General features: G+C 40.0%; 2 protein-coding genes across 3 annotated transcripts in view; both read right to left on the bottom strand.

The window, feature by feature from the left end:
* The window catches only part of TARS3 (threonyl-tRNA synthetase 3), a 62,938-nt gene that overhangs the window by 28,423 nt on the left and 10,584 nt on the right, over positions 1-23,931 (bottom strand). For both annotated transcript variants that reach the window (XM_053223637.1, XM_027067918.2), the window contains 6 exons: positions 19,857-19,978; positions 17,850-17,967; positions 11,974-12,038; positions 8,985-9,063; positions 7,980-8,126; positions 7,045-7,143 (listed from right to left, as the gene is read on the bottom strand). In XM_053223637.1, the coding sequence (XP_053079612.1) occupies positions 7,045-7,143; positions 7,980-8,126; positions 8,985-9,063; positions 11,974-12,038; positions 17,850-17,967; positions 19,857-19,978 (630 nt within the window). The remainder of the gene's footprint in view (positions 1-7,044; positions 7,144-7,979; positions 8,127-8,984; positions 9,064-11,973; positions 12,039-17,849; positions 17,968-19,856; positions 19,979-23,931) is intronic.
* LOC106972090 (microtubule-associated proteins 1A/1B light chain 3B-like) lies at positions 14,938-15,715 on the bottom strand. Its single transcript, XM_053223638.1, has one exon. The coding sequence runs from the start codon at positions 15,599-15,601 to the stop codon at positions 15,227-15,229; it is 375 nt and encodes a 124-aa protein (XP_053079613.1). The 5' UTR covers positions 15,602-15,715; the 3' UTR covers positions 14,938-15,226.

Here is a 23,931-nt window from a genome sequence, read left to right on the forward strand (position 1 = left end):
ATACAGTTCTGCACATTTGTTGAAAAAGTATGAGTTTTATTATATGAAATTCTAGAATGAAAAAATTTAAGGAGAGTAAGAAAGATAGAGAACCAGTTGATAGACACGTTCCCGAATACAGGGGGGAAGAGTTTCAAGTAGTGTAACAACAAGATGTCTCTATTTATTTACTATCAGTTTTCCATACAGTCAGTAACCAATATACATCCAAACGTTCACCCACCTTGGCTTGAACATAAGTGGAGGTCATCTCACCCCAGAATCAAAGACTCAGAAACTTTGGAATTTCCTTCTTACTGGGAATAATATGCCCTCCTGCATGACCTTCCACAGAAAGGCAACAGTTCTATTTCTGAGAAAAATGGCCCCACACGATGGACTGTTTCTGCACTATGCTCAGTATCACCTACCCCACTACTCTGGCTACAGTTGACAGGACCTGGCACCAAGCCACAGTCTGTTGATACTGGACGGGCCAATGGCCCCTGAGGTGGCCTGATGTGAATGAGAATCTGCCCCGCATGTACACCCTCTACTGCCTGGTGATTAACCAGAACTGGATCTCTGTTGAAGGACTGTGAGACACACAGAAGGGGTACAGAAAAAAAAAAAAAAAAGGACACAAATGATCAGACTGAACAAAAAAATAAGACCCAACAATATTCTAGTTTTCAAGAAATGCACATTCAATATAGAAACAGAAATAGGCAGAAAATAAAAGGACAGAAAAAGATATATCACACAAGCCCTAACATAAGAAAGCAGTTTTGCCAATATTAAGATCAAAGTAGACTTTTAAAAAAATTAGCTTGATGAAGGTCAAATACTGTATGGTTCCACTTACATGAGTTACCTAGAATACCCAAATTCATAGAGACAGAAAGTAAAATGGTGGTTATCAGAAGCTGGAGGAGGTGGGAACGGGGAGTCATTGTTTAAGGGGTTCAGAGATTCATTATGCAATGATGAAAAGGTTCTAGAGAGTTTCAGTTCTGCAAGATGAGAAGAGTTCTGGAAATGGATGGTGGTGATAACTGCAAAATACAAATGTATTTAACACAACTGAACCATATGGTTAAAAAGGGTTAAAATAGTAAATTTCATGTTATATATGTTTTACTACAAAATGGCTTTATTTAGGTATAATTTATATGCAATAAAATTCACCAGTTTTGAGTACATGATTCTTAATGATTTTTGACAGATGTATACAGTCATGTAATCTCCACCATAATCAAGACATAGGATATTTCCATCACATCAAAAAGTTCCCTCCAGATCCTCTGTAGTCACCCCCTATCCCTGTCCCCAGGACCCCTAATTGTCTTTCCTATCACTATAGTTTTACCATGTCTAAAATTTCATATAATGGAATCATACCACATGTGGCTTCTGACTGACTTCTTTGGTTTAGCATAAAACCTTTGAGATTATTCCTTCTTGTTGCATGTATCAGTACTCCATTCCTTTTTATTGCTGAGGAGTAGTCCATTACATATCAAGGTTATGCTTATCTGTTCACTAGCTGATGAGACTCTCTGTTGTTTCCATTTTTTTTGCCACAATAAATAAAGCTTCTATGGACATTCAAAGCCTCTGTATAGACATGTGTTTTTATTTTTCTTGGGTAAATAACTAGGAGTGAAATTGATGGGTCACACAGTTAAGCATATGTTTAACTGTAAGAAACTGCCAAACTGTTTTTACAAAGTAGCTGTACCATTTTGCACACAGGCAATGGGAGTTAGAATTTCTCCACATTCTTGCCAAGTTCTAGTGTTTTCAGGGTTTTATTTTTGTTTTTGTTTTGTTTTGTTGGCCATGGGGAGTGTGTGTGTGGAGGGGGACATTCAAGTGGACATGTAATTATACCTCACTGCAGCCCTAATTTTCATTTCTTTGATGACTAATAATGATGAGCACCTTTTTTATCTGTTTCTCTGTTATTTCAATTAAAAAAAGCAAATATCTAGGCATGAACCTGATGAAAAATGTGCAAGACTTCTAAAATAGAAATTACAAAATATTGCTGAAGGAAAATAAAGAACTAAATGAACTGACAAAATTTCCATGTTCATAACTCAATGTGGTTAAGATGTAAATTATCTACAAATTAATCTATAGAGTGAAGGACATTCCAATAAAAATTCCAGCAGTTATTTTTTAGAAACTTGATAAGCATCATATAAAATTTATATGGAAACACAAAGAATCTAGAATAGCCAAAATAATCCTGAAAAACTTAAAATTAAACTGATATTAAGACTTAAAATATAGTTAAAATAAGTACAGTAATCAAAGCAGTGTGGTGTTAGTGCGAGGACAGACAACAAAGGGACAAAAGAATAGAATAAATATACAGAAATACATAATGACTATTATATGCATATTATTATACAGTTTAGGACAAAGACTCTACTGTATTAATAAATGGTATTGAAGTTCCTGGATAACCCTATGGAAAAAATGAACCTTGATCCCTCTACTGCACAGAACCTAAAAATGAATTCAAGGTAGCTCATGTCCTTAAGTCTGAAAACAAATTCAACCAAGCTTCTAGAATGGAACAAAGAAGAATATTTTCATGACTCCAAAATAGGCAAAGATTTCTTAAACACAGCATGAAAGCACTAACCAGAAAGGAAAAAAAAAAGCAAAGCAGGACTTTGTTAAACACAAGAACTGTTGGTTGCAACACATCATTAAGAAAGAGAAACAATAAGCTGCAGCCTGAAAAAATATACTCATAATATGTACATTCAGCAAATGATTCATATCAGAATACAGAAGAACTCCTAAAAATAATTAAGAGACTAACAATCCAATTTTTTTAATTGACAAAATACTTCACAAAAGAGGATTCCAAATGACCGACAAGCATATGAGAAGGTTGTCACATCATTATTCATCGGGGAAATGCAGAATAATACCACGGTACCAACCAGAATGACAAACTGAATACCAAGTGTTGAAGAGAATGTAGAGTAAGTGACAGCTCATATATTTTAGAAGGAACATTAAATGGTTCAACCACATGAAAACTTTTCAGCACTTTGTTAAATTAGTCAGTAACACTCTACAACCTAGCAATTCCACTTCCACGTATATACCCAAGAGAAGTGAGTACTGTGCCCACCAAAAGACATGTACAAAATGTTCACAGCAGTTTCATGTCAAATAGCTCCAAAGTGGAAACAACTTAAATGTATACCTACAGGAGAACGAATAAATACGCTGTACTATATTCACAAAATGAAGTACCTCAAACAATAGAAAAATAATTATATGCAAAACCTGGATGACTCTCAGACATTAAGCTGAACAAAAGAAGCCAGAAACACAATAAATAGCTAATACTGTAGGAGTCCATTTACATGAAGTTTTGAAGACCAGGAACAATTGATCTATGGTGGACAGAAATCAGCAAGATTATCCCAGGTGAGAAGAGGGGAGGTGGTATTGACTGGGAAGACCCAAGAGGACCTTATAGGATGGACATGTTCTATGTCTTGATCTGGGTGGTGACTGTGTAGATGTACACACATGGGAACATTTATTGACCTGTATGCTTCAGATTTATGCATTTTAACAAATGTAACTGAACCTCCAATCAGCAACTCTGGCATCAGCTTCCACCTGAATGTGGCCATATAAGGAATTCAATGTAAGAACCATGCTAATTAAGTCTAACACTTGGAACCATTAGAGATAACAATGGAAAAAAAAAATGGCCATTTTAAGCCACTAAGCTTTGGGATATTTTGTTATGCTGCGACAGACAGCCAGAACAGAATTTGTTCTGGTTGTGGGTGCTGCTATAATAGCAACCTAAAATAGGCAGCCTTGGCTTTGGGGCCAGGTGGTGGGCAGAAGCTGGGTGGCTAGAGACTGTGGGAACTTGAAGGACAGTGAGGAAAATATATTGGAGGATGAAGAAAAGGGGACTCTTGTGGTGCCAGAAAACTGGTAACACCATCACGTGAGGTAAATGAAAAACAGAAAGAGTACCCAAAGAATTCACGGACCATAGCTAGGGATGTGTCTGGGCAGAAAGTACAAAGGAACAACTGACTACTTAGAGCTGCCTACGATAAAATACAAGAGAGACAAAAACTAAACAGGGTACTATTTTTGCAGAGGAGATACCAAAATGCCAGGACCTGTTGGGTTCAAAAATAAAACTATTGCGTCCTCAGACTCATCCAGCAAAAGACTCATAAGGTAAGAATGGCTTTAGCACAAAAATAAAATACAGGGTACAGCCAATAAAGCATGGCCTTATAGTAAAGCTCTTGAGGGTATAAAGGTGTGCCATTTATGAAGACCTCACAGTGATCTGAATGAGTATCTCCAGTGATCTGAATGAGAGTCTTAAGATGGTGCTTTGTAGACTCTGTCAGCTAAGCATTAAGGCTTTTAAGAATCTTAAGTGTATAGTCTTGCAGCAGCCTCACAGGCAGCCTTAAGTAGAGAAGAATTTGGTTCATAAAGAGGCACAGCTGTGGTTTTTATAGAAGTGTTGATTACAAATGTATATAAAAGACCCCACAAAGTTTTTAAAGGAATTGTCCTGGCTTAGACTAAAACGGACAGAGACAGCACAAAATGAAATGAGGCCTTGGGATGTCCAAAGTCCTACTGAAAGAAACAGGTTGAGAACACTGAGAAAGCTACTCAGAGGTCCGCATGGGCTATTTCTCATGGTAAAGGAAGGATGGTTCAAAGGGCAGAACCATAACCCAGGAAGAGACAAAACTAAGTCCTACTCAAAGTGCACTTTTTGACCAGGGAGAAAGAACAAGTAGGTTGCCAGGGTATCCGCAGATCAGTGACAACTACTCTCCCCCGCCCCTTTTTGAATGGCAGTATGTACTGCCTCCTATTTCTCTATCATCATTTTATTAATGTTGGGGTGGGGTTGACCCAGACACAATTGTCCCTTTAATTCACAGATCTTAAGATGAGCAGAACTGCATTTGGTAATCTGTACTTTGCACCCGAAGACCCTCATCTATACCTAGACCTGATTCAGATGACATATTATTAGATTTTGAGCCAATGCAGTGATTGGATGAGATGTGCAATCATTTGCTTAGCCAACAGTAGAACACATTTGAAGAGCAGAATTGGACCTCCACCAGTTTTTTGGAGCTGAAAAGACCACAGACTGTCAACTGGAAACCCCACAGGGCCATGCCCTAGAAACAGGGATGAATAAGAGGCAGACTCTGTCTTATCAAAATGGAAGCCCAGCCCTAACTCAGCTCCATCTTTGAATGGATTAATTAGGCTTCAATCTTGACAGAGGGTAAATGTTCTAGTAGGAGATGACATCATCTAAAGCCTCTGAAGTTATTTTTATATACAGTATTTAGCATATAATAAAAAATTACCAAATATGGGAAAAGGCAAGACCATATAACTGAAAACCAAGAGAAAAAACAGGCAAAGTTTCTGAATTCTTTTTGTTTTGTTTTGTTTTGTTTGCATGGAAAGGCCAGTTTCTTCAGACAAAGGTATCTGGGAGTTCAAAGTCCTCTGCCTCATCCGTGTCTGCCAAATATTCTTATTCCAAAATTCAAGGACCCACTCTTTCCCAGAAGTGCCCTTACCTTTGCATAAGAGACCACTGGGGTTGTGAATTTAAATGGCTTTACAATTCTGCAGCCCATACAATCAGGCCTTGGGCCTAATCATCAGCCATGTGCGTCTTACATCTATAAAGATAAGAGATTCCTATCAGGCTACCACAGAGGCTTTCTGTTTATTCTCCATACACTCAATGACCAACCTTGAGAGTTCAGGGTGCCAGGGGCTATATTGATTTTCTGGAAGACAGCCTATCCAAAACAGCAGCTGTGATGGTCATCACCACCTGCTATAGTCTCGGATAATCTTCAGTGATTCTTCAGGCCCTCTGGCCGCCCATGGCTTCACACTGGCAGATCCCTACTGGAAGGTATGTAGCCCAGGTGACAAAGTCCACAGAGCTTAGCCTCCAGGGACACAGAACAAGAAAAGAAGGAATGGAGATGAGACAGGTGAGGCAGACAGAGAATAACCAGCTCATGCCAGTAACCTTTTCTCAGGAAGTTGCTGAAGAAAGTGCTTCCCCAAAGGAGAGGGATAAGGAAAGAAGAGGAAGGCATGGGATCAGGGAAGAAGAGAACCAACATAGCAGAGACATGAGGGGAGTAGCCAGAATGATGAGGAAAACAAGTGCTGAGACATCAGTTGGCAAGAATCCTTGCAGCAAGTTAGTTCTGGAACAAGGGGACCAAATTTTCAAAAATTACTTAGAGATTACCTGAATACTCAGAATATGCTGTAAGGAGTTTTGCAGTTTTGAGAAAAAGTTTGAGGATGAATTAGTGATAGGAACTAAGTAAGTTAGTGATATAAAACTGAGTAAATGAAAATTTTAGGTAATTACTAGTTACAGGAAAGAAAAAAACACAAGAAAGGAAACATAATCCTAGTAGTTACATGGATCACCTCTGAACAGTACCTGGAGTTCAAATGAGAGAAACACTTAAGACTTTCTCATCTACAGACTTTATTACAAGAAGGTATTTTACATAATTGCTCTGGATGGAGGTGCCAAGCTACCTGGGAGTCACACCAGTAAGGGACACCATGGACCCCTGGGTCAGGGACGGTGGAGGGGGACCATGGACCACATTTTGAGAATCAACAGTTCATCATTTAGCATTCTGTGCCAGATAGGACACTTCCTCCTTTCTTCTCCTTTCCCAGGGAGTTCCACATTTAGTCTAATTCTTATCTTTGTATTGTTCATGCTCTAGAAACTTTTATGGACAACAGGTGCACTTACTGAAATCCAAGAATGCATTTTATTTAGGAAATATAGAAATTATTTCAATCTTTTTGAGGCACAACCCAGTATTTCTCTTTAGTTCAAAATTCTTATTAATATTACTAAAATAAAGTTAATGAAAATACTTGGCTATTTTATTACAAAAGTAGGAAAATAATAAAATGTACAATGGAGCTGAATAAAAAAAGTTTTAAAAATTAACTTACTCGTATGAAATCCATAAGTGTGTTATAAATGAAGGCTCCTCTGGGAAGAAAAAAGCAGCTCCCAGGACTCAGATCGTGGAAGAAGAATAGTTCTTGTTCCTAGATTAAAACAATAACTGCATCTCAAATCTCACTGCCATTGATCAATATTTACTGTATGCACATGACATTGAAGGAATGAGACTTATACTCAGTTATGACTTCCATCTTCTAACAACTAAAGCCCCTCAATACTTACCTCTAACTAGAATTACTACCACATGCAAAATTACAATTCATATTTATGGTTACTTAGCTCTTCATTCACCTTTTATTCACTGCTAATTTCTGACGTGGCATCTTGGAATGTGGATCTCATGGGGAGAGAACATGGCCAAAGATCAGAAAAGTTCACTCCAGGGGGAAGGCTCCATGTGGCGGTGGCCATCATCATGGCTGTCACTACTGAATGCCTGCCCCATGCTGCTGCCACCATACAGCATCTGCCCTCCCCATCAGCCCTACAAGGCCACCGAGCAAGAGATGAGCACGTGCAGTTCCATAAGTGAGCACATGGCCCGCCATATAACATAGCCCATAAGTGGCCAAACTGACACTCAAGCCCAGGTCCACACACTCTTAAATCTCATTCTGTCTCTCTGCTCTGTTCCCCCAAAACAAAGTATGTTGTTAAGTACATACAATTTTTTACAACATTATTTTTACATCATGGTATGAGTGACAGAAAGCTGTAATTTTAAAATCTAATAAAAGACACAGGAAGGAAGCGATGAGGAGACATTTGGAGTATTAACATGAGGTTGCAATAGCAAACTCTGAGTGCCAGCAAAACAGAAGATAGGACAAGGGAAGAAGAGATCCCATTTTCCAAACAATTAAATCATAGGCCAACAAAGAATGTCCTCATCCTGCTAGTGATTAGGACGCAGGCGTACCTTTCCGATTTTCCTGTGATCACGGTTCCTGGCTTCCTCTTGGAACTTTTCCCAGGTTTTCATCATCTTGTTATCAGGAAAGGATATCCCATAGATCCTCTGCAGTGTTTCCATTTCGGGGTTGCCCTCCCAGTATGTTGAGGAATTCTAAGCAGCAAACAAAAGTTAGGTAAACATACCAACATTTGGTTATAAATAAAACCGCTCTTAAATCTGTGCACAATTTTCCACTACGCCATCCACATAGCTTACGATGACTTTTTGTAGCACCAGGAAGACTCTTAAATTGATTCTAATTAAACCTCCCCAGCCCAAATTCATCAGAAAATTATGTAGAGTCTGCCATGGATTCTAGGAATGAATAGTGAGAAGGAAAGGGAAGGTGGGCGGGGCCAATAGTAATTGAACCACAGAGGAGAGGAACAGCATACAGTACAGAGACATGAAGATCCCAGCCAAATGTTCTTGCTCACACTAGGGTGATTCAAGGAAGTCATCAAGTGCAGAACAGTATCTTAAAATATATGAGAAAGAAAGGCACTGTACCATGCATAGTAATGTTAAATAATAAACAATTAAAAGCTACATGTAAGGTCCTAATTTTCAAAAACTACAGTATTTTTAGAAGCTTCTGTAAAAATTGGGGTGCCTGGGTTACTCAGTTGATTTAGCATCCGACTTCGGTTCAGGTCATCTCATGGTTTGTAGGTTTGAGCTCCTCGTTGGGCTCTGTGCTGACAGCTCGGAACCTGGAGCCTGCTTGGGATTCTGTGTTTCCCGCTCTCTCTTTCCCCTCCCCAATTTGTGTGTTTACTCTCTCTCTCTCTCTCTTTCCCTCTCTCTCAAAAATAAATAAATAAACATTAAAAAAAGAAGCTTCTGTAAAAATCAAATAATGAGGTATTTTAAAATACTGTGATACTCAGATTATAAAAGATATGATTGAAAATTCCTCATTATCTGGTTTATCTTAAGTTTGCTGTATTAAAAAAAATAAATGCTTACCTTGAAAATTTTTATGGCTTTAATTTTTCCAGTGTGTCTTACATGGGGCCCTTTGCAAAGGTCAATTAGTGGACCACACCTATAATGAAATATTTCAGACATGCCCAGACACAGTTATAGCTTTTTGGACCGTTCATTACAAATCATGTTTTCATATGTTTTAAGTGAAGGATCTTACTTATTCGTACATCTTGAGGCAATTTTTAACTTGGGGGGCAATTTAAAATAATTTAATACTTAATTTAGGATGAAGAAAGAGGCAATTTATCTGGCCTCAGATCCCAGTCTTGCCTCCTTTGCTCAAATTCAAAAGGTTACAGAATCTTCTGACAGAAACCACGCAGTCACCCACCACTTTTCAATGTCATGTCCCAAGGCTATTGAAAACCTTCCACTGTCATAAAATCAAAAAGCCATTTCCCTGTTCTACACTGATTTGCAAAGCCAAAATTATCTGCAACTTATACAAAATGTGCAAACTTGATACTTTAAAAATAAACTTCACCAAACCTATAGAATGTACACCAACAAGAGCGAACCATAATGTAAACTCTGGACTCTATGTGATTATGATGGTCAGTGCAGGTCCATCAACTGTCACTAACGAGCCACTCCACGGGGGGCATTGATAGTGGCAGAAGCTGTGCACGAGTGGGGGAGAGGGTATGTGCGAAATCTCTGTACCTTCTCAATTTTGCTGTGGACTGAAATCTGCCCTGAGAAATAAGGTCTGTTCAATAAATAAATAAATAAATAATAAATAAATAAATAATAAATAAATAAATAAATTTCAAGGGTCTTTTGTGTATTTGTTTTTAGGTCCTCTGGTGTTATGACAAAAGCCTTAACTGTCTTTTGGTTTACTAAAACGGAACACTGACTTCAGTGCAACTCTCAGGCACAAGTTTAGGTCAGAGATGACACCATTATTAAAACACATAGTGTGGGGTGCCTGGGCGGCTCAGTCGGTGAAGCTTCTGACATCCAACTCTTGGTTTTGGCTCAGGTCATGATCTCACAGTACCTGAGTCCTGGGTCAGGTTCTGTGCTAACAGTGCAGAGCCTGCTGGGATTCTCTCTCTCTCTCTCTGTCTCTCTCTCTCTCTCTCTGCCTGCCCCTCCCCTCTCAAAATAAATAAAATTAAATAAAAAAACCACATGGTGCGGTTGCTGGGGATTCACTTACACCTCTAACCAAGAAGGACCCCCAAACCTTAATAAGCACAGACTTTTTTCAAGCACAGAGACACTTAAAAAATTAAAATACTAATGACACTGGTCAGAGGGAAGGTACTTAACATCAACTAATTTAAGGAAAATTTAGTAAAGAAAGTTCTTCCTTAACTATTCCAACCAATTTTAAATACTTTTAAAGTTCACTGGTTAAAGAGTTAAAAATTACGATGAATACAGAAAGAGGCTGGTTTATTCACCAAAGTGGATAAATATGCTTTAAATATGAAAATGTCATTTATTTGAATGGCCAGGCTTTATTGTTCTCTGTCCAAGATGGGAGTGGTAAATCAAAGCTCACAGGTGTGGAAGGAACGCCTAATTAGCATGGAAGACTTCAATACGCTCATCTTAAAATAACCCTGTAGAAGAAAATACAATTCATTTTCTAAAAATTAAATTGACAGAGTAAGAAGTGTCAATATTGACCTAAGAAAGGTTCAAAAAATAGCCACAAGAGCTCAAGTATTAGGAGCCTGAATGTTAAAACTTTGCATGTCTTTTCTATCTCTTCATGTATTAAACTTCAAAATGCATATAGTAACATTTATTTGAATTATAAGTAATAACCAATAAAACCTTATCAGGTCACTGGAGAATAGCAAAGATGAGGCAAGCATGGTATCCCACTTCAATGTCAAATGGCAACGAGTTCATATTATAATGTAAGAAATGCACTGAGCACATCTTTGCTTAAAGGGGAGATGACTTCCCTTACAGTACAATGAAACTACAGACCTGTAACTATGTGACCATGGAAAGTAAATGCTTTGTGGAGGGTTTTTCTGATACCAGATCTCCTAAGATTGGACCATGAAGGTCATAGCATCAGCCAGACATCCAGAACACACAGAAATGGGGAACAGCAATTACCTACAAGGCAGCTTTAAAACCACACGAATAAAATAGGGGCTCCAGATGTTAAACAAACAGAACTGAGTTGTGGTGATATTGATTTCACTTGCCTCTTCCTATCACTTGATTTGCCTTCGGTTCCTAACACTGTCTTTGTGTTTTATCATGAACATCCTGCTAACGCACGAAAGCTAACACCTTTGGACTCCAGGAAACAGGGAGTATATATAGTAGGAGGCAGGAAATCACTGCATGAGGGGATGGTCCCTAACAGCTCCCACTGCCACATTAATAAGAATGTGAGGATGAAACAAAATTCCATTCCTAAATACAGCTCCCCTTGAAATGTAAAGCACTGGGCAAACACAATCTCACCCACATGGGGAAAGATGCTGTTACAGCTAACATCTGGAAAATGAAATTCGGGTTTCAGCAGCAGACTGATAAACACAAATGAAGACATAATAATTTCCTTTTGCTGATAACATTTTGGAGTCTCTAGCTAACATAGTATACCAACTATGCAAATTGACAAATAGACCACCCACCCAAGGACCAACTGCTTCTACTGCTAATGCCTTAAAGTTTACCACTGAGCACCACTTAAAATTTACACACACTTTGGGGCGCCTGGGTGGCTCAGTCAGTTAACATCAGGTCATGATCTCATGGTTCCTGAGTTTGAGCCCCGCATCAGTCTCTGTGCTGACAGCTCAGAGCTTGGACCCTGCTTCAGATTCTGTGTCCCCCTCTCTTTCTGCCCCTCCTATGCTTGCACTTTGTCTCTCTCTCTCTCAAAAATAAATAAACATTTTTAAAAATTCAAAATAAATACATAAATAAATAAATAAATAAATAAATAAATAAATAAATAAATAAATACTATCTACACACACTTTACCTGTAAACTGTCGTAGTTGGAGTGTTAACCTTCTCATTCAGGATGCGGCATTTAAATTTATTGTACTATAAAGAAAAACATATTTACATATTATTATGTTATTACGTAAAATGCTTAAGTAGGAAAAAAATTTTTTTTTAGGAAAAAAACTTATTTTTTTTCAACAAACACTGAATGGGTGTCTACTATGTTCTAGTGCTGAGACCCCAGGAATACCAAGAGCTCATAGCTTAGAGCTGTACTGTCCAAAACAGGAGCCACAAGCCCGTGTGGCTATTGAACACTTGCAATGGAACCAGTCTGAAATGAGATGTGTGTAAGTGCAAAACACATTGGATTTCAGAGACGTGCTGTGAAAGAATGTACAATAGTTTAGTAACTATTTTTATGTTGGTTACATGATACAGTGATATTTTTGATATAATGGGTTAAATACAATATTATAAAAATTAATTTTGCCATTCTTTTACTTGTAAAATGTGGCCACCAGTAAAAGATTATATCCGTGGCTCAGATTTGTGAATCACATTATATTTTTATTGAACAGCACTGTTCTAGAAGATTCCAATTTTTTTCATCTCTTTTTTAGAGTGTACTTTTTAAAGTTTTTATTTAAATTCCAGTTAGTTAATATACAGTGTAATACTAATTTCAGGTGTACAATATAGTGTAATTCATGACTTCCATATATCAGGTACTCATCACAAGTGCCCTTCTTAATCCCCATCACCTATTTAACCCATCCCCACCCCCATCTACCTCTGGTAATCATCAGCTTGTTCTCTACAGTTAAGAGTTTGTTTCTTGGGGCACCTGGGTGGCTCAGTTGGTTGAGCGTCCAACTTTGGCTCAGGTCATGATCTCGCAGTCCATGAGTTCAAGCCCTGTGTTGGGCCCTGTGCTGACAGCTCAGAGCCTGGAGTCTGCTTCAGATTCTGTGTCTCCCCTCTCTCTCTGCCCCTCCCCCACTCATGCTCTGTCTCTCTCACTCTCAAAAATGAATAAATGTTAAAAAATTTTTTTTGAAGAGTTTGTCTCTTGGTTTGTCTTGCTCCTTCTTCCCCCCTCCCTTTTGCTCCTTTGTTTTGTTTCTTAAATTCTACATATGAGTGAAATCATATGGTATTTGTCTTTCTCTGACTTATTTCTCTTAGCTTAGTACTCTCTAGCTCCATCCACGTCTTCAATGGCAAGATTTCATTATTTTTTATGGCTGGATAATATTCCATTGTGTGTGTGTGTGTGTGTGTGTGTGTGTGTGTATACATATATAAATATACCACCTTTTCTTTATTCATTCATCAATGGACACTTGGGCTGTTTCCATAATTTGGCTATGGTAGATAATGTTGCTACAAACATCGGAGTGTAGGTATCCCTTTGAATTAGTATTTTTGTATTCTTTGGGTAAATACCTAGTAATGCGATTGCTGGATCATACAGTAATTCTATTTTTAATTTTTTGAGGAACCTCCATATTGTCCTTCAGAGAGGCTGCACCAGTTTGCATTCCTACCAACAGTGCAAGAGGGTTCCTCTTTCTCCACCAACACCTATTGTTTCTTGTGCTGTTGATTTTATCCATTCTGACAGGTGAGAGGTGGTATCTCATGGTGGTTTTGACTTGCATTTCCCTGATGATAAATGATGTTGTGCCTCTTTTCATCTGTCTGTTGGTCATCAGTATGTCTTCTTTGGGAAAAATGTCATGTCTTCTGCCCATTTTTTAATTGGATTATTCATTTTTGGGGTGTTGAATTTTATAAGTTCTTCATATATTTTAGATACTAACCCTTTATTGGATATGTCATTTGCAAATATCTTCTCCCATTCCATAGGATGCTTTTTAGTTTTACTGATTGCTTCCTTTGCTGTGCAAAAGCTTTTTATTTTGATAGAATCCCTATAGTTTATTTTTGCCCTTATTTCTCTTGCCTCAGGAGACATCTCTAGAAAGAAGTTGCTACCGCCAATGTCAAAGAAGATATTGCCTGTGTTTTCTAGATTTTATTGGTTTCGGGTCTCACATTTAGGTTAGAAGATTGCAATTTGAACTACATGAAATAAATAAAATTCTGAGGAAACAGCTGCATTTTTAATTTACATAAACAAAAACTAAGTTTACAATAAATGATCATATTGTTACATTAAAAACTCAGAAGACACTTTTCTTTCCTGCTTTCATCACTATTGCCTTGGAGACAGGTACTTTATATTAAATAACTACTTGAGGAAGGTAGTTGTTGGGAGAAAAAAATAGATATGTATGATTGAACTGTCTCATACTTTTATGTTCAAACAAAATTATTTTTCTTCACAAACTTTGAGGTGTTTTTTTTTTATTGAGTTTAATTCTTTTTTTTTTTTTTTTTAAGAGGGAGTGTATCTGAATTTTAATGCTTTACTTTCCGTGTTCTGTAGTTTCTACCACTGACCTAAGGAACAAAACTGCTTGAACAGCTTGTTTCTCTACCAAAGCAGATGGCAGTTTGACCTCTCAGAGAATATGCAAACCAGAAGAAACGTCACATTTTTCTTCCCTGGGCCTTTTGAGAAACTAGACCAAAATGTTAAGTTATTCAAGGTTCTTATTGAGCAGTGGCGCTTTACTGTCTAGAGAAGCTAATGAAACTCCCCCACCCCACCCCCCCGCAATGGCACTGCACAGGTGTGGACTCGGGGCACACTAAACTAGGAATCGAGAACCTTGAGCAGCAGTTCAGAGTTTTATCCACCTCAATTTTTCCTGCTTTTTGCCCACTATTATGGCCAATGTGGGCGGGTGGGAAGGGGGCTATTCCTGACAACTTATGCTTTCCAAGATCCTCTTAAAGAGAGTTCTCTAGTTGAGTGGAAACTCTTCTACAAAAAGTTGGCCGGTTCTGTGAACCTGGAAAAGAATTTCTCTCTGAATGCTTATGTTGCAAGTTCCTCATAGGGAAAGAGCCTTAGAATAACATGAAGTTCTATTTTATCGGCAACTTAGAATGCAAAGTATTTTATTTTTAAACTTCTAAATTTGAAAACAAAACAGCCTAGGTTAAATAATGGTTTTTCCAAAGCTGAATGTGCTCACATGGAGATCCATTTTTCTGCTTGCAGCACAAAACAACTTCCTACAACTCCTAGGCAGGAACACTACTGATTTTGATGGTCTGTGATTGGATGAATGGATCAATCTCAGTTGGTTATGTCCTTTTTTTTCCTTGGTAAGGGCTTAAAAAAATTCTAGAACAGATGCATTTTTCTAGTCTTACACAGACACTTTGATTCCAAATGTCTCCTGAGAGGCATATACCATATGCAGGAACCCATCTTCGTCCTTCTCACGTTCATACACTTCAGAAATCGGAGTGGACACACTCACCATGCTGTGTCCATTGACTAACAGGAAGAACTCCTGATTAGCGTTGAGCTGTAAGCGCCTCCTAATGATCTTGATGAGCTCACTCATGTTGACGTGATCAGGTACAAGGAACTTGGTTTTGTCCAGTACAGGAAGTTGCTTCTCACCCTTGTATCGTTCTGTGATCACTGGGATTTTCGTAGGATGCTGCTCGTGGATAAGTCGGACATCTACTCTTTGTTCAAAGGTGCGGCGCTGCTTGAAGGTCTTCCCCGACAGCATGGTGTGGGAGGCAAGGCGGAGGGTCCGGCTGTTCCAGACGGCAGTGGCAGAGACTCCGACCGTGGCGACAGCAACTTCCCTTGTCTGATTGAGTTTAATTCTTAAGAGGAGATGCAAAAAGGCAACCCACGAAGAGGAGAAAATAACTGCAAATCACATATCCAATAAAGGATTAATATCCAGAGTATGTAAAGAATTCCTACAACTCAGCACCAAAAAACAAACAACCCATTTAAAAAATGGGCAAAGGACTGGGATAGACTTTTCTTCCAATCGGATATACAAATGGCCAATAAGTATATGGAAAGATGCTTAATATCACTAGTCATTAGAGAAATGCAAAGCAAAAGCACAATGAGATGCCATCTCACACCCATTAGGATGACTATTACCAAGAAAACAGAAAACTGCAAGTGTTGACAAGGATATGGAGCAGCTGGAATGCTCGGGCACTGCTGATGGGAATGTAAAATGCTAACAGCTGCTGTGGCAAACAGTATGGCAGTTGACAAAACTGAGAATTTCCATATAATCCAGCAATGCAACTTCTGGAGATACACCCAAAAGAATTAGAAGCAGGGACTCGATCAGATATTTGTACACCCACATTCACAGCAACACTTTTCACAATTGTCAAAAGGTGGAAACAACTCAAGTGTCCGTCCACAGATGAATGAATAAACAAAATGCAGTCTATACACACCATGAAGTATTATTCAGCCTTAAGAAGGAAGGAAATTCTGACACCTGCTACAAGATGGACAAACCTTGAGCACATTACACTGGTAAAATAAAGGAGGTCACGAAGGACAAGTATTGTATTATTCCACTTATATGGTTCTTAGAGTCATCAAATTCATAGAGACAGAAAAAGGGGAAGTGGGAACAGGGAATTAGTGTTTACTAGGTGTGGGGTTCCAGTTGGAGAAGATGAAAAAGCTCTGGAGATGGATGGTGGTGATGCTTGCCCAATATGAATGCGCCAAATGCTACAGAACTATACACTTAAAAATGATTGACGTAATAGGAACTTGGTCAGTTAAGCGTCCGACTCTTGGTTTTGGCTCAGGTCATGATCCCATGGTTCGGGAATTTGAGCCCTGTGTCGGGCTCTGAGCTGACAGCATGGAGTCTGCTTAGGATTCCATCTCTTTCTCTCTCAAAATAAATATATAAACTTAAAAAAAAATGGTCAGCATAAAATTTTTTTTTTCCCTTTTGGGTATTTTACCACACACACACACAAAAAGAGTAGCTGCAACTTTACCAAGCCCAAATCTATCTTTTTATTTCAAGCTCACAAAATTAACAATATTGTGTGTTCAAATTATGTGCTTTCTCTGATATGATTTAAAACATAAATTTAAGTATTCTTTTTTTTTTAATGTTTTTATTTATTTTTGAGACAGAGAGAGACAGATCATGAGCGGGGGAGGGGCAGAGAGAGCGGGAGACACAGAATCCGAAGCAGGCTCTAGGCTCTGAGCTGTGAGCACAGAGCCTAACGCGGGGCTCGAACTCATGGACTGTGAGATCATGATCTGAGCTGACGTCGGACGCTTAACCAACTGAGCCCCCCAGGCGCCCCTAAATTTAAGCATTCTTAAATTTATTTATGCTTACGTACATTGGTCAAAACAGTATAAAGAAAAAACAGAAGTATTGTTGAATTTAGTAGTCAGGATATTAACAATACTCAGAATGAATCAGATTTATAAACACATATATGAAAACTATTCCCCTGGTCATTTACCTACATATATTCAGGAAACATTAAATATAATAATAATTAAAAATAATTCCGGAACATTAAAATGTTCAGGAAATGGGGAACCTGGGTGGCTCAGTTGGTTAAGCATCTGACTTCTGCTCAGGTCATGATCTTGCAGTTCACGAGTTCGAGCCCCATGTTGGGCTATGTGTTGACAGCTCAGAGCCTGGAGCCTGCTTCAGATTCTCTGTGTCCCTTTCTCTCTGCGCCTCCCTGCTCACACTCTGCCTCTGCTCTCTCTATCTCAAAGGTAAATAAACATTTAAAAAAATTTTTTTTAATGTTCTGGAAAAAGTAGGGAAATATCACATTGAGCGACTAGTGACAACCTCACAACAGGTTGCCAACCTGGAACAATGTGGCAAGCAACATCCAATTATTTGTTTAAAAAAAAAAAAAAAGCTGTCTATGTTGATTAATTGTTTTTACTATTCCTGGCAAAAGGTTTTCTTATTCCAAAGAGTTTCCTGAAATTACCTCAAACATTTCGAGGAGCACTTCCTTGCTGACTTCCAGTCTTTCAAAGGGTTGCTTTTCTTTTATGATAGTCTTACATATGTTCTCCAGGGCTGACAGTTCTGTGCTGGACACGGCTCTAAAAAGAAGAGTAAGTGATAGTCAACACAGATTTCTCAGACATCACGCATGTATGTTCCTTTTTGTGGACGCTCGTCATTAACTGAGGAATTTGTGCCTTATTGCACCGGACTTCAGAAAGTCATACATTCATATGCAGGGCCGATAATCTTACTTCTCAAGGAGGAAAACGGAGGCACCAACAGATGAAGTGATTTGCCTACAAATCTTCTCTGCGATGAAGTGTGCAATTTGAAAACCCTGTTAAAATACTCGCTGGTTAGAGTGTAAGCTCCTTTGAGGCCTGTTCTTCTGTGTGGTCTACCTTACACATCACACATCTACATTTTTTGTTCAAAAGAGCTATAGTAGGGGTGCCTAGGTGGTTCAGTCGGTTAAGCATCTGATTCCTGGTTTCGGCTCAGGTCATGATCTCATGGTTTGTGGGTTCAAGCCCCATGTCGGGTCTGCACTGATAGTGTGGAGCCTGCTTGGGGTTCTGTCTCTCTCTTTCTCTCTGTCTGCCCCTCCCTGCTTGCTTGCTCTCTCAAAATAAATAAATAAACTTAAAAAAAAAAAAAGGCTGTGGTAAGTGCTCACACGTCCCGGCCCTCGCTGACTGTTGAACCTAGGATGGGAGAAAGATCTGTGAGTGTGAACTGCCGAGTCCAGTCTGGCACTCACAAGGAATGGCCCACTGTGAGCCATCAGCTGACCTCTTTCAGCCACTCCCTGGTTTGCCCTCATTCCCCTCCATGCACACAGCCTTCCTTACCTTTCCTCAAACAAGCCAGGCATAGGCCCACACCAGGGAGGTCCCAGAGGCCTAGAATGTTTCCCCCAAATGTCCCAAAATACACCCCCACACACAACTGCCTCAGAACTTGCTCCCTCCATCCTGGTCCCCACTTCAACATCACTTCCCCCGTTCATGACCACTGTCATGGCACACACCTCCCCACAGCTGGTTTATTTTCCCTCACACCACTCATCACCACCTGACAGCAGAGGGCTGTTTGCTTTTGTCTAAGCCAGCTAGACTGTTAGCTCCATGGGGACAGACTGATCTGCTCACTTATGAATCACCAGCACCAAGCACAGAGCACATAAGAAGCAGTCAAAAACTCTTGTTGAATGACTCTCTGGGTGGTGGTGGTAACAGGAGATAAAGCTGGACAAGCCTGTACGTAGGAGCTACAGAGTCGGATGCTCAGTTAGGGAGACCATTTAAGCAGTCGGGGTGGGGGGAAGGGACAGGTAAGGACAGAATGTACCATACTCATCCAGCAAGAGATGCTATGGGTCTAAACTGAAGCAGAAGTAACAGAGGAGGAAGGGAGGAAGGGAGGACCAGAGAAACTATTGAGGGGATAGAACAGGAAGACCCGGATGGAATGACTGGATAGTGTGGGGTGACAGTGAGGAACAGGAATTGGAAGGACCCTCAGGGTTCAGTTTTAGCAGCTGGTCCTTAAGGACTATGGGGAGTACAGGGAAGGAGGTGGGCTGGGGCTGGGCACAGAACTCTCGAATGTGAGGCCTCTGTGCACCACTCTGCCTGGTATTTATCTGTGTGAGATGTCTGGCTGAGGCAGATAGCGCCCTCGGTTATCATGGAGCAGAACTGCACCCACTGCTCTCTAAGGATTAAATCTGTGATTCTGGTCTTAATTTACTACTATGATGTAGCAAGTCCCGGATTAGATAGATACTCTATCGCTTCCTTCTGAGGAAAAGAAAGTTGGAGACGTTGCTCTGGAATCTTAACTCATAAAAAATTAATTTTCAAACATAGCCAATCTACAGCCATGTTATATAACACACACATTCAGTAAAATAATACATAACCATCATAAAACAACGGACTGTAAACACATGCCTCCGGAAGTGAATATGCAGTGGTATTACCTGTCTTCAATGAACATGTCATAATAAAATCCATTTTCAATGGGTGGACCATAGCACAAGTGGCCCCCATAGTAAAGCTCCATGGCTTCCCCAAGAATATGAGCACTGGAGTGCCAGTACACCTGCAGGGCATGAAACACAGAGGGCAGAGGCAATCAAAATCATGTCATGGAAAATTATTAGTCCAGTAACATAAGTAAGCAAGTGCATACACCTTAAGGGGATAAACATCAAGACACAGAGTAACACTGGGGTGCCTGGGTGGCTCAGTTGGTTACGTGTCCAACCTCAGCTCAAGTCATGATCTTGTAGTTCGTGAGTTTGAGTCCCGCATCGGGCTCTGTGCTGATAGCTCGGAGCCTGGAGCCTGCTTCAGATTCTGTGTCTCCCTCTCTCTCTGCCCCTCTCCTGCTCGTTCTCTCTCTCTCTCTCTCTCTCTCTCTCTCTCTCTCTCTCTCTCTCTCTCTCAAAAATAAATAAACATTACAAAGAAAAAGACATCAATTTGAAAAGAAAATCTTCAATGCCCACTGAGAAGAGAACATTTTCTGAGTGCTTTGCAATTATACCAGAGCCATATGCTTGGTTCTAGCGTGAAACTGCTGCTCTGAGCTGCTCCTACACCATTTCCTTCTGCACATCTTAACTTGCAGAGAAGATGTGACAGCCTCAACCATGGCTTGGACCGCTGAGGGGGAAGCAGCAGCATGCAAGCCCAATTCAGCCCAGAGTGGAGGGAAGCCAGGCGTGACAGACACTGATTTCCTTTCTTTTTCTCCAGAGGCAGCAGCTAAGCTGAACGCAGAGGGCCGAAGTAGTTTTCTGTCTCCACAGCAGTCTCCACATGCTTTTGACAGAATGACTGTTTTGGGGGAGAAAAGTATAGCCTGGGAATGCCTGCTGGTTGCCTGAGACCCCCGGGCAGGAGGACACACATGAGTAAATTCATAGTCCAAGGGCTGGTCATCACATCTACAAGTTCAGAAAGTTTGGTTTTGAATTCCTAAGGAATCAAAGGTTTATGGTTAAACTAAAACTAACTGAAGTCACTAGATACATAGAGGTACCAGAAAAGCAAGACAATGGAGTCCCCTGGCAGCCCTTTCTTTCCCTTATTAAATAAAAAAACCTTACAATTAGAAAGCTGTTTGACAAATAAGTCAAAGCACAGGGAGTCCTCTGAGCAGGCTATGTGCAATCCCAACCCATAGCATTAAGCAGGGATATGATCCACAAACTGCCCCAGAGCCTCCGTCCTTGGCACAGACCTTTGCTTTGGATGGCGCCAGGGGGGTAGGCTAACTGCCAACAGGAACCCAAGTGTCTTCTTTGGCGCGCTGTCTGCACCTAGATGTTTGTTGAGCTAAACACTGTGTTGGGTGCGGAGGATACAACAGTGAAAGAAACGAGTCACTGGCCTCATGCAGTTTACCGCCCATTGTGAGGGAGACAGGCAGAAACAAACCAGTAAGTGCGTAATCACGAGAGAAGAAGAGGATGTAAAAGGAGATGAACAGAGCACTGTAATGATAAATAACAGAGAAGGCTCTGCATTCACAGGGAGTCAGGAAGGCCTGTGTGGCTAACACGTAAGGGATAAAGTAACTTGAGACAAGTTGCAGAGGTAAGAAAGGGCCAGTAACCCTGCGGGCCTTCTGGGGGAATCTGGGTTTTATTCCAAATGCAATGAGATGCACTGAAGGGTTTTAGGCAGAAAAGAAATTATTCAATTTACATTTTAAAACATCGTTTGGTAGCAGGAATGGATTTCATGGGAATGGAACAGCAGGTGGACATTTTCTTGGGCAGTACTATAATAACACCATTGTTGAATCTCGGTAATGGCAGCAGAAGTGGACAGAGTCCAGATATGTTAGGACAGTAATGGCTTACCAATTAGAGACTTGGAGTTGAGGGAACAGGTAGCAATCACATACAATCTCCAAGATTCTAGGTTGAGTAACTGGGTATGTGGTGGAGTTGTGCCCTGAGATGGGCAAACAGGGAAGGAGTAAGTTCTGGGGCTAGAATCAAGAGTTGTCACCGTGGACATACTACAGATTCCTGTATGATATCTGGATGGGGATATTACATGGGTGGTAATGTACACAAGACTGAGGCCTGTCTAGCTACAGACAGAAGAACTGACAGCGGACAGTTAGCAGACAGGACAGCTTAGAACAGGAGCATAAAGACAGAGCGTACTATGACTGAGCACTGAGGAATTCTTCACTCTGGAGAAAGATGAAGAAAACGCCAGCAAAGAAGACTGAGAAAGATCCAATGGTGGGAATAAAGCCAGAAAAACACTGGTGCCGTAAAGAATCTTAAAAGAAGAGTGTGGTTAACTGTCATGACTGCTGAGATAATACACAGGATGCAGGGGGCAGCAGCCACTGAAATTGGGGGTGAAGCCTGACTCACGCCATGATGTACTGGAAGAGACCACTGAATGGACTACAAGCACAGAGCTAGCGGCTTCAGTTCCTACATAAATCTGCTTGTTTTGTTCACCTCTAAATAAAGTGCCCTACATTTGCTTAAGCCTGAGATCACCACAGCACATCACTGATTTCCCCCGGGGTTTCACCAAAGCTTTAAAGTAGAATATATATCTATGTATATTCTTTTACCAGATGTTAGGCTTACAAAAGGAAATATCATGAGATATATTTTAAACCAGCAAGCTGTGTCACTTTATAAAATTCCCCTTGTTTCTGTTGTGCATGTTTGTCAGCTTTATGTGGATATTCTTCCTGTCATTTTCTACATGAATTTATCTAGAAGGTGGAGAGTATTTCTTCTGTATGTTACATTATGCACTAAAATAGTCTTATAAATAAAATCACCTTTTAAAATAGAAAGGTGTCTTGAATGTTTCCATAGAGCAAAAAAAACCTTTAAAAAATCATTATCACTTTTTAAGTTTATTTATTTAAAGAGAGATTGTGTGTTGGGGGGGGGTAGGGGGTGGGGGGTGTGCATATGAGCAGGAGAAGGGCAGAAAGAGAGGGAGTGAGAATCCCAAGCAGACTCTGTGCTTTTGATGTGGAGCCCACCGTGGGGCTCGATCTCACAAACACTGAGATCATGACCTGAGCCGAAATCAAGAGTTGGACCCTTGACTGACTAAGTCACCCACCCAGGCACTCCAATTTATCATTGCTTTAGATCTGAGTTTTCAAAATTTGTTTTCCTATAGGGTTTCTTTTTCATGGATATGTATTAAATATTATAAATTAGTTTATGTTCAATATCTTAGTATATTCACAGTAACAGGAAAGTAAATTCCAGGAACAACAACAACAACAAAATATTTGTTACTAAGTTACATGAAAAGAAGCATCAAGAGCTTAGAAATGTTACTTAACTATTTTGATACTGGTTGCTTCATCTGTAAAACGGGGATTAAAACAGTACCTGTGTGCTAGGGTAACTTGGGACTCAAGGAGATAAAACATGTGCGCATAATGGGCCAGGCCAATGCTTGGCTCTGGTAAATGTTTATTACTATTATCATTTTCATCAACAACCACAGATATTTATGAAAGCCCTATAATCTGATGTCAGATACCATGTTACGAGCATGGCAAGCAAACACTGGTTAGGCACTCTAGAAAGATTTCCCATGATTGGGGCGCCTGGGTGGTGCAGTCGGTTAAGCGTCCGACTTCAGCCAGGTCACGATCTCGCGGTCCGTGAGTTCGAGCCCCGCGTCGGGCTCTGGGCTGATGGCTCAGAGCCTGGAGCCTGTTTCCGATTCTGTGTCTCCCTCTCTCTCTGCCCCTCCCCCGTTCATGCTCTGTCTCTCTCTGTCCCAAAAATAAATAAAAAACGTTAAAAAAAAATTTAAAAAAAAAAGAAAGATTTCCCATGATAAAGAATGTTTCTTTTTTTATGATGTTACTGAATGCCAGGAGGAAAGGACTCCAAAGATACCAACACCTCCATGAAACATTAAATTTGGTAGTCCTCCCATTCCCCGAACACCCCAATGCCTGACACATTGAAAAAGTTCAATAGCCAGCTATTATAAAAGAGTCATAGGAGCAACACCTGCAGACAAACCAAGAGC

This window comes from Acinonyx jubatus, chromosome B3, assembly GCF_027475565.1.
Source record: "Acinonyx jubatus isolate Ajub_Pintada_27869175 chromosome B3, VMU_Ajub_asm_v1.0, whole genome shotgun sequence".
NCBI classification, from domain to species: Eukaryota; Metazoa; Chordata; class Mammalia; order Carnivora; family Felidae; genus Acinonyx; species Acinonyx jubatus.

What these genes read in the sequence shown, in the direction of transcription:
- LOC106972090 (XM_053223638.1), bottom strand. Translation starts at nt 15,601, where the DNA reads ATGCTGTCGGGGAAGACCTTCAAGCAGCGCCGCACCTTTGAACAAAGA.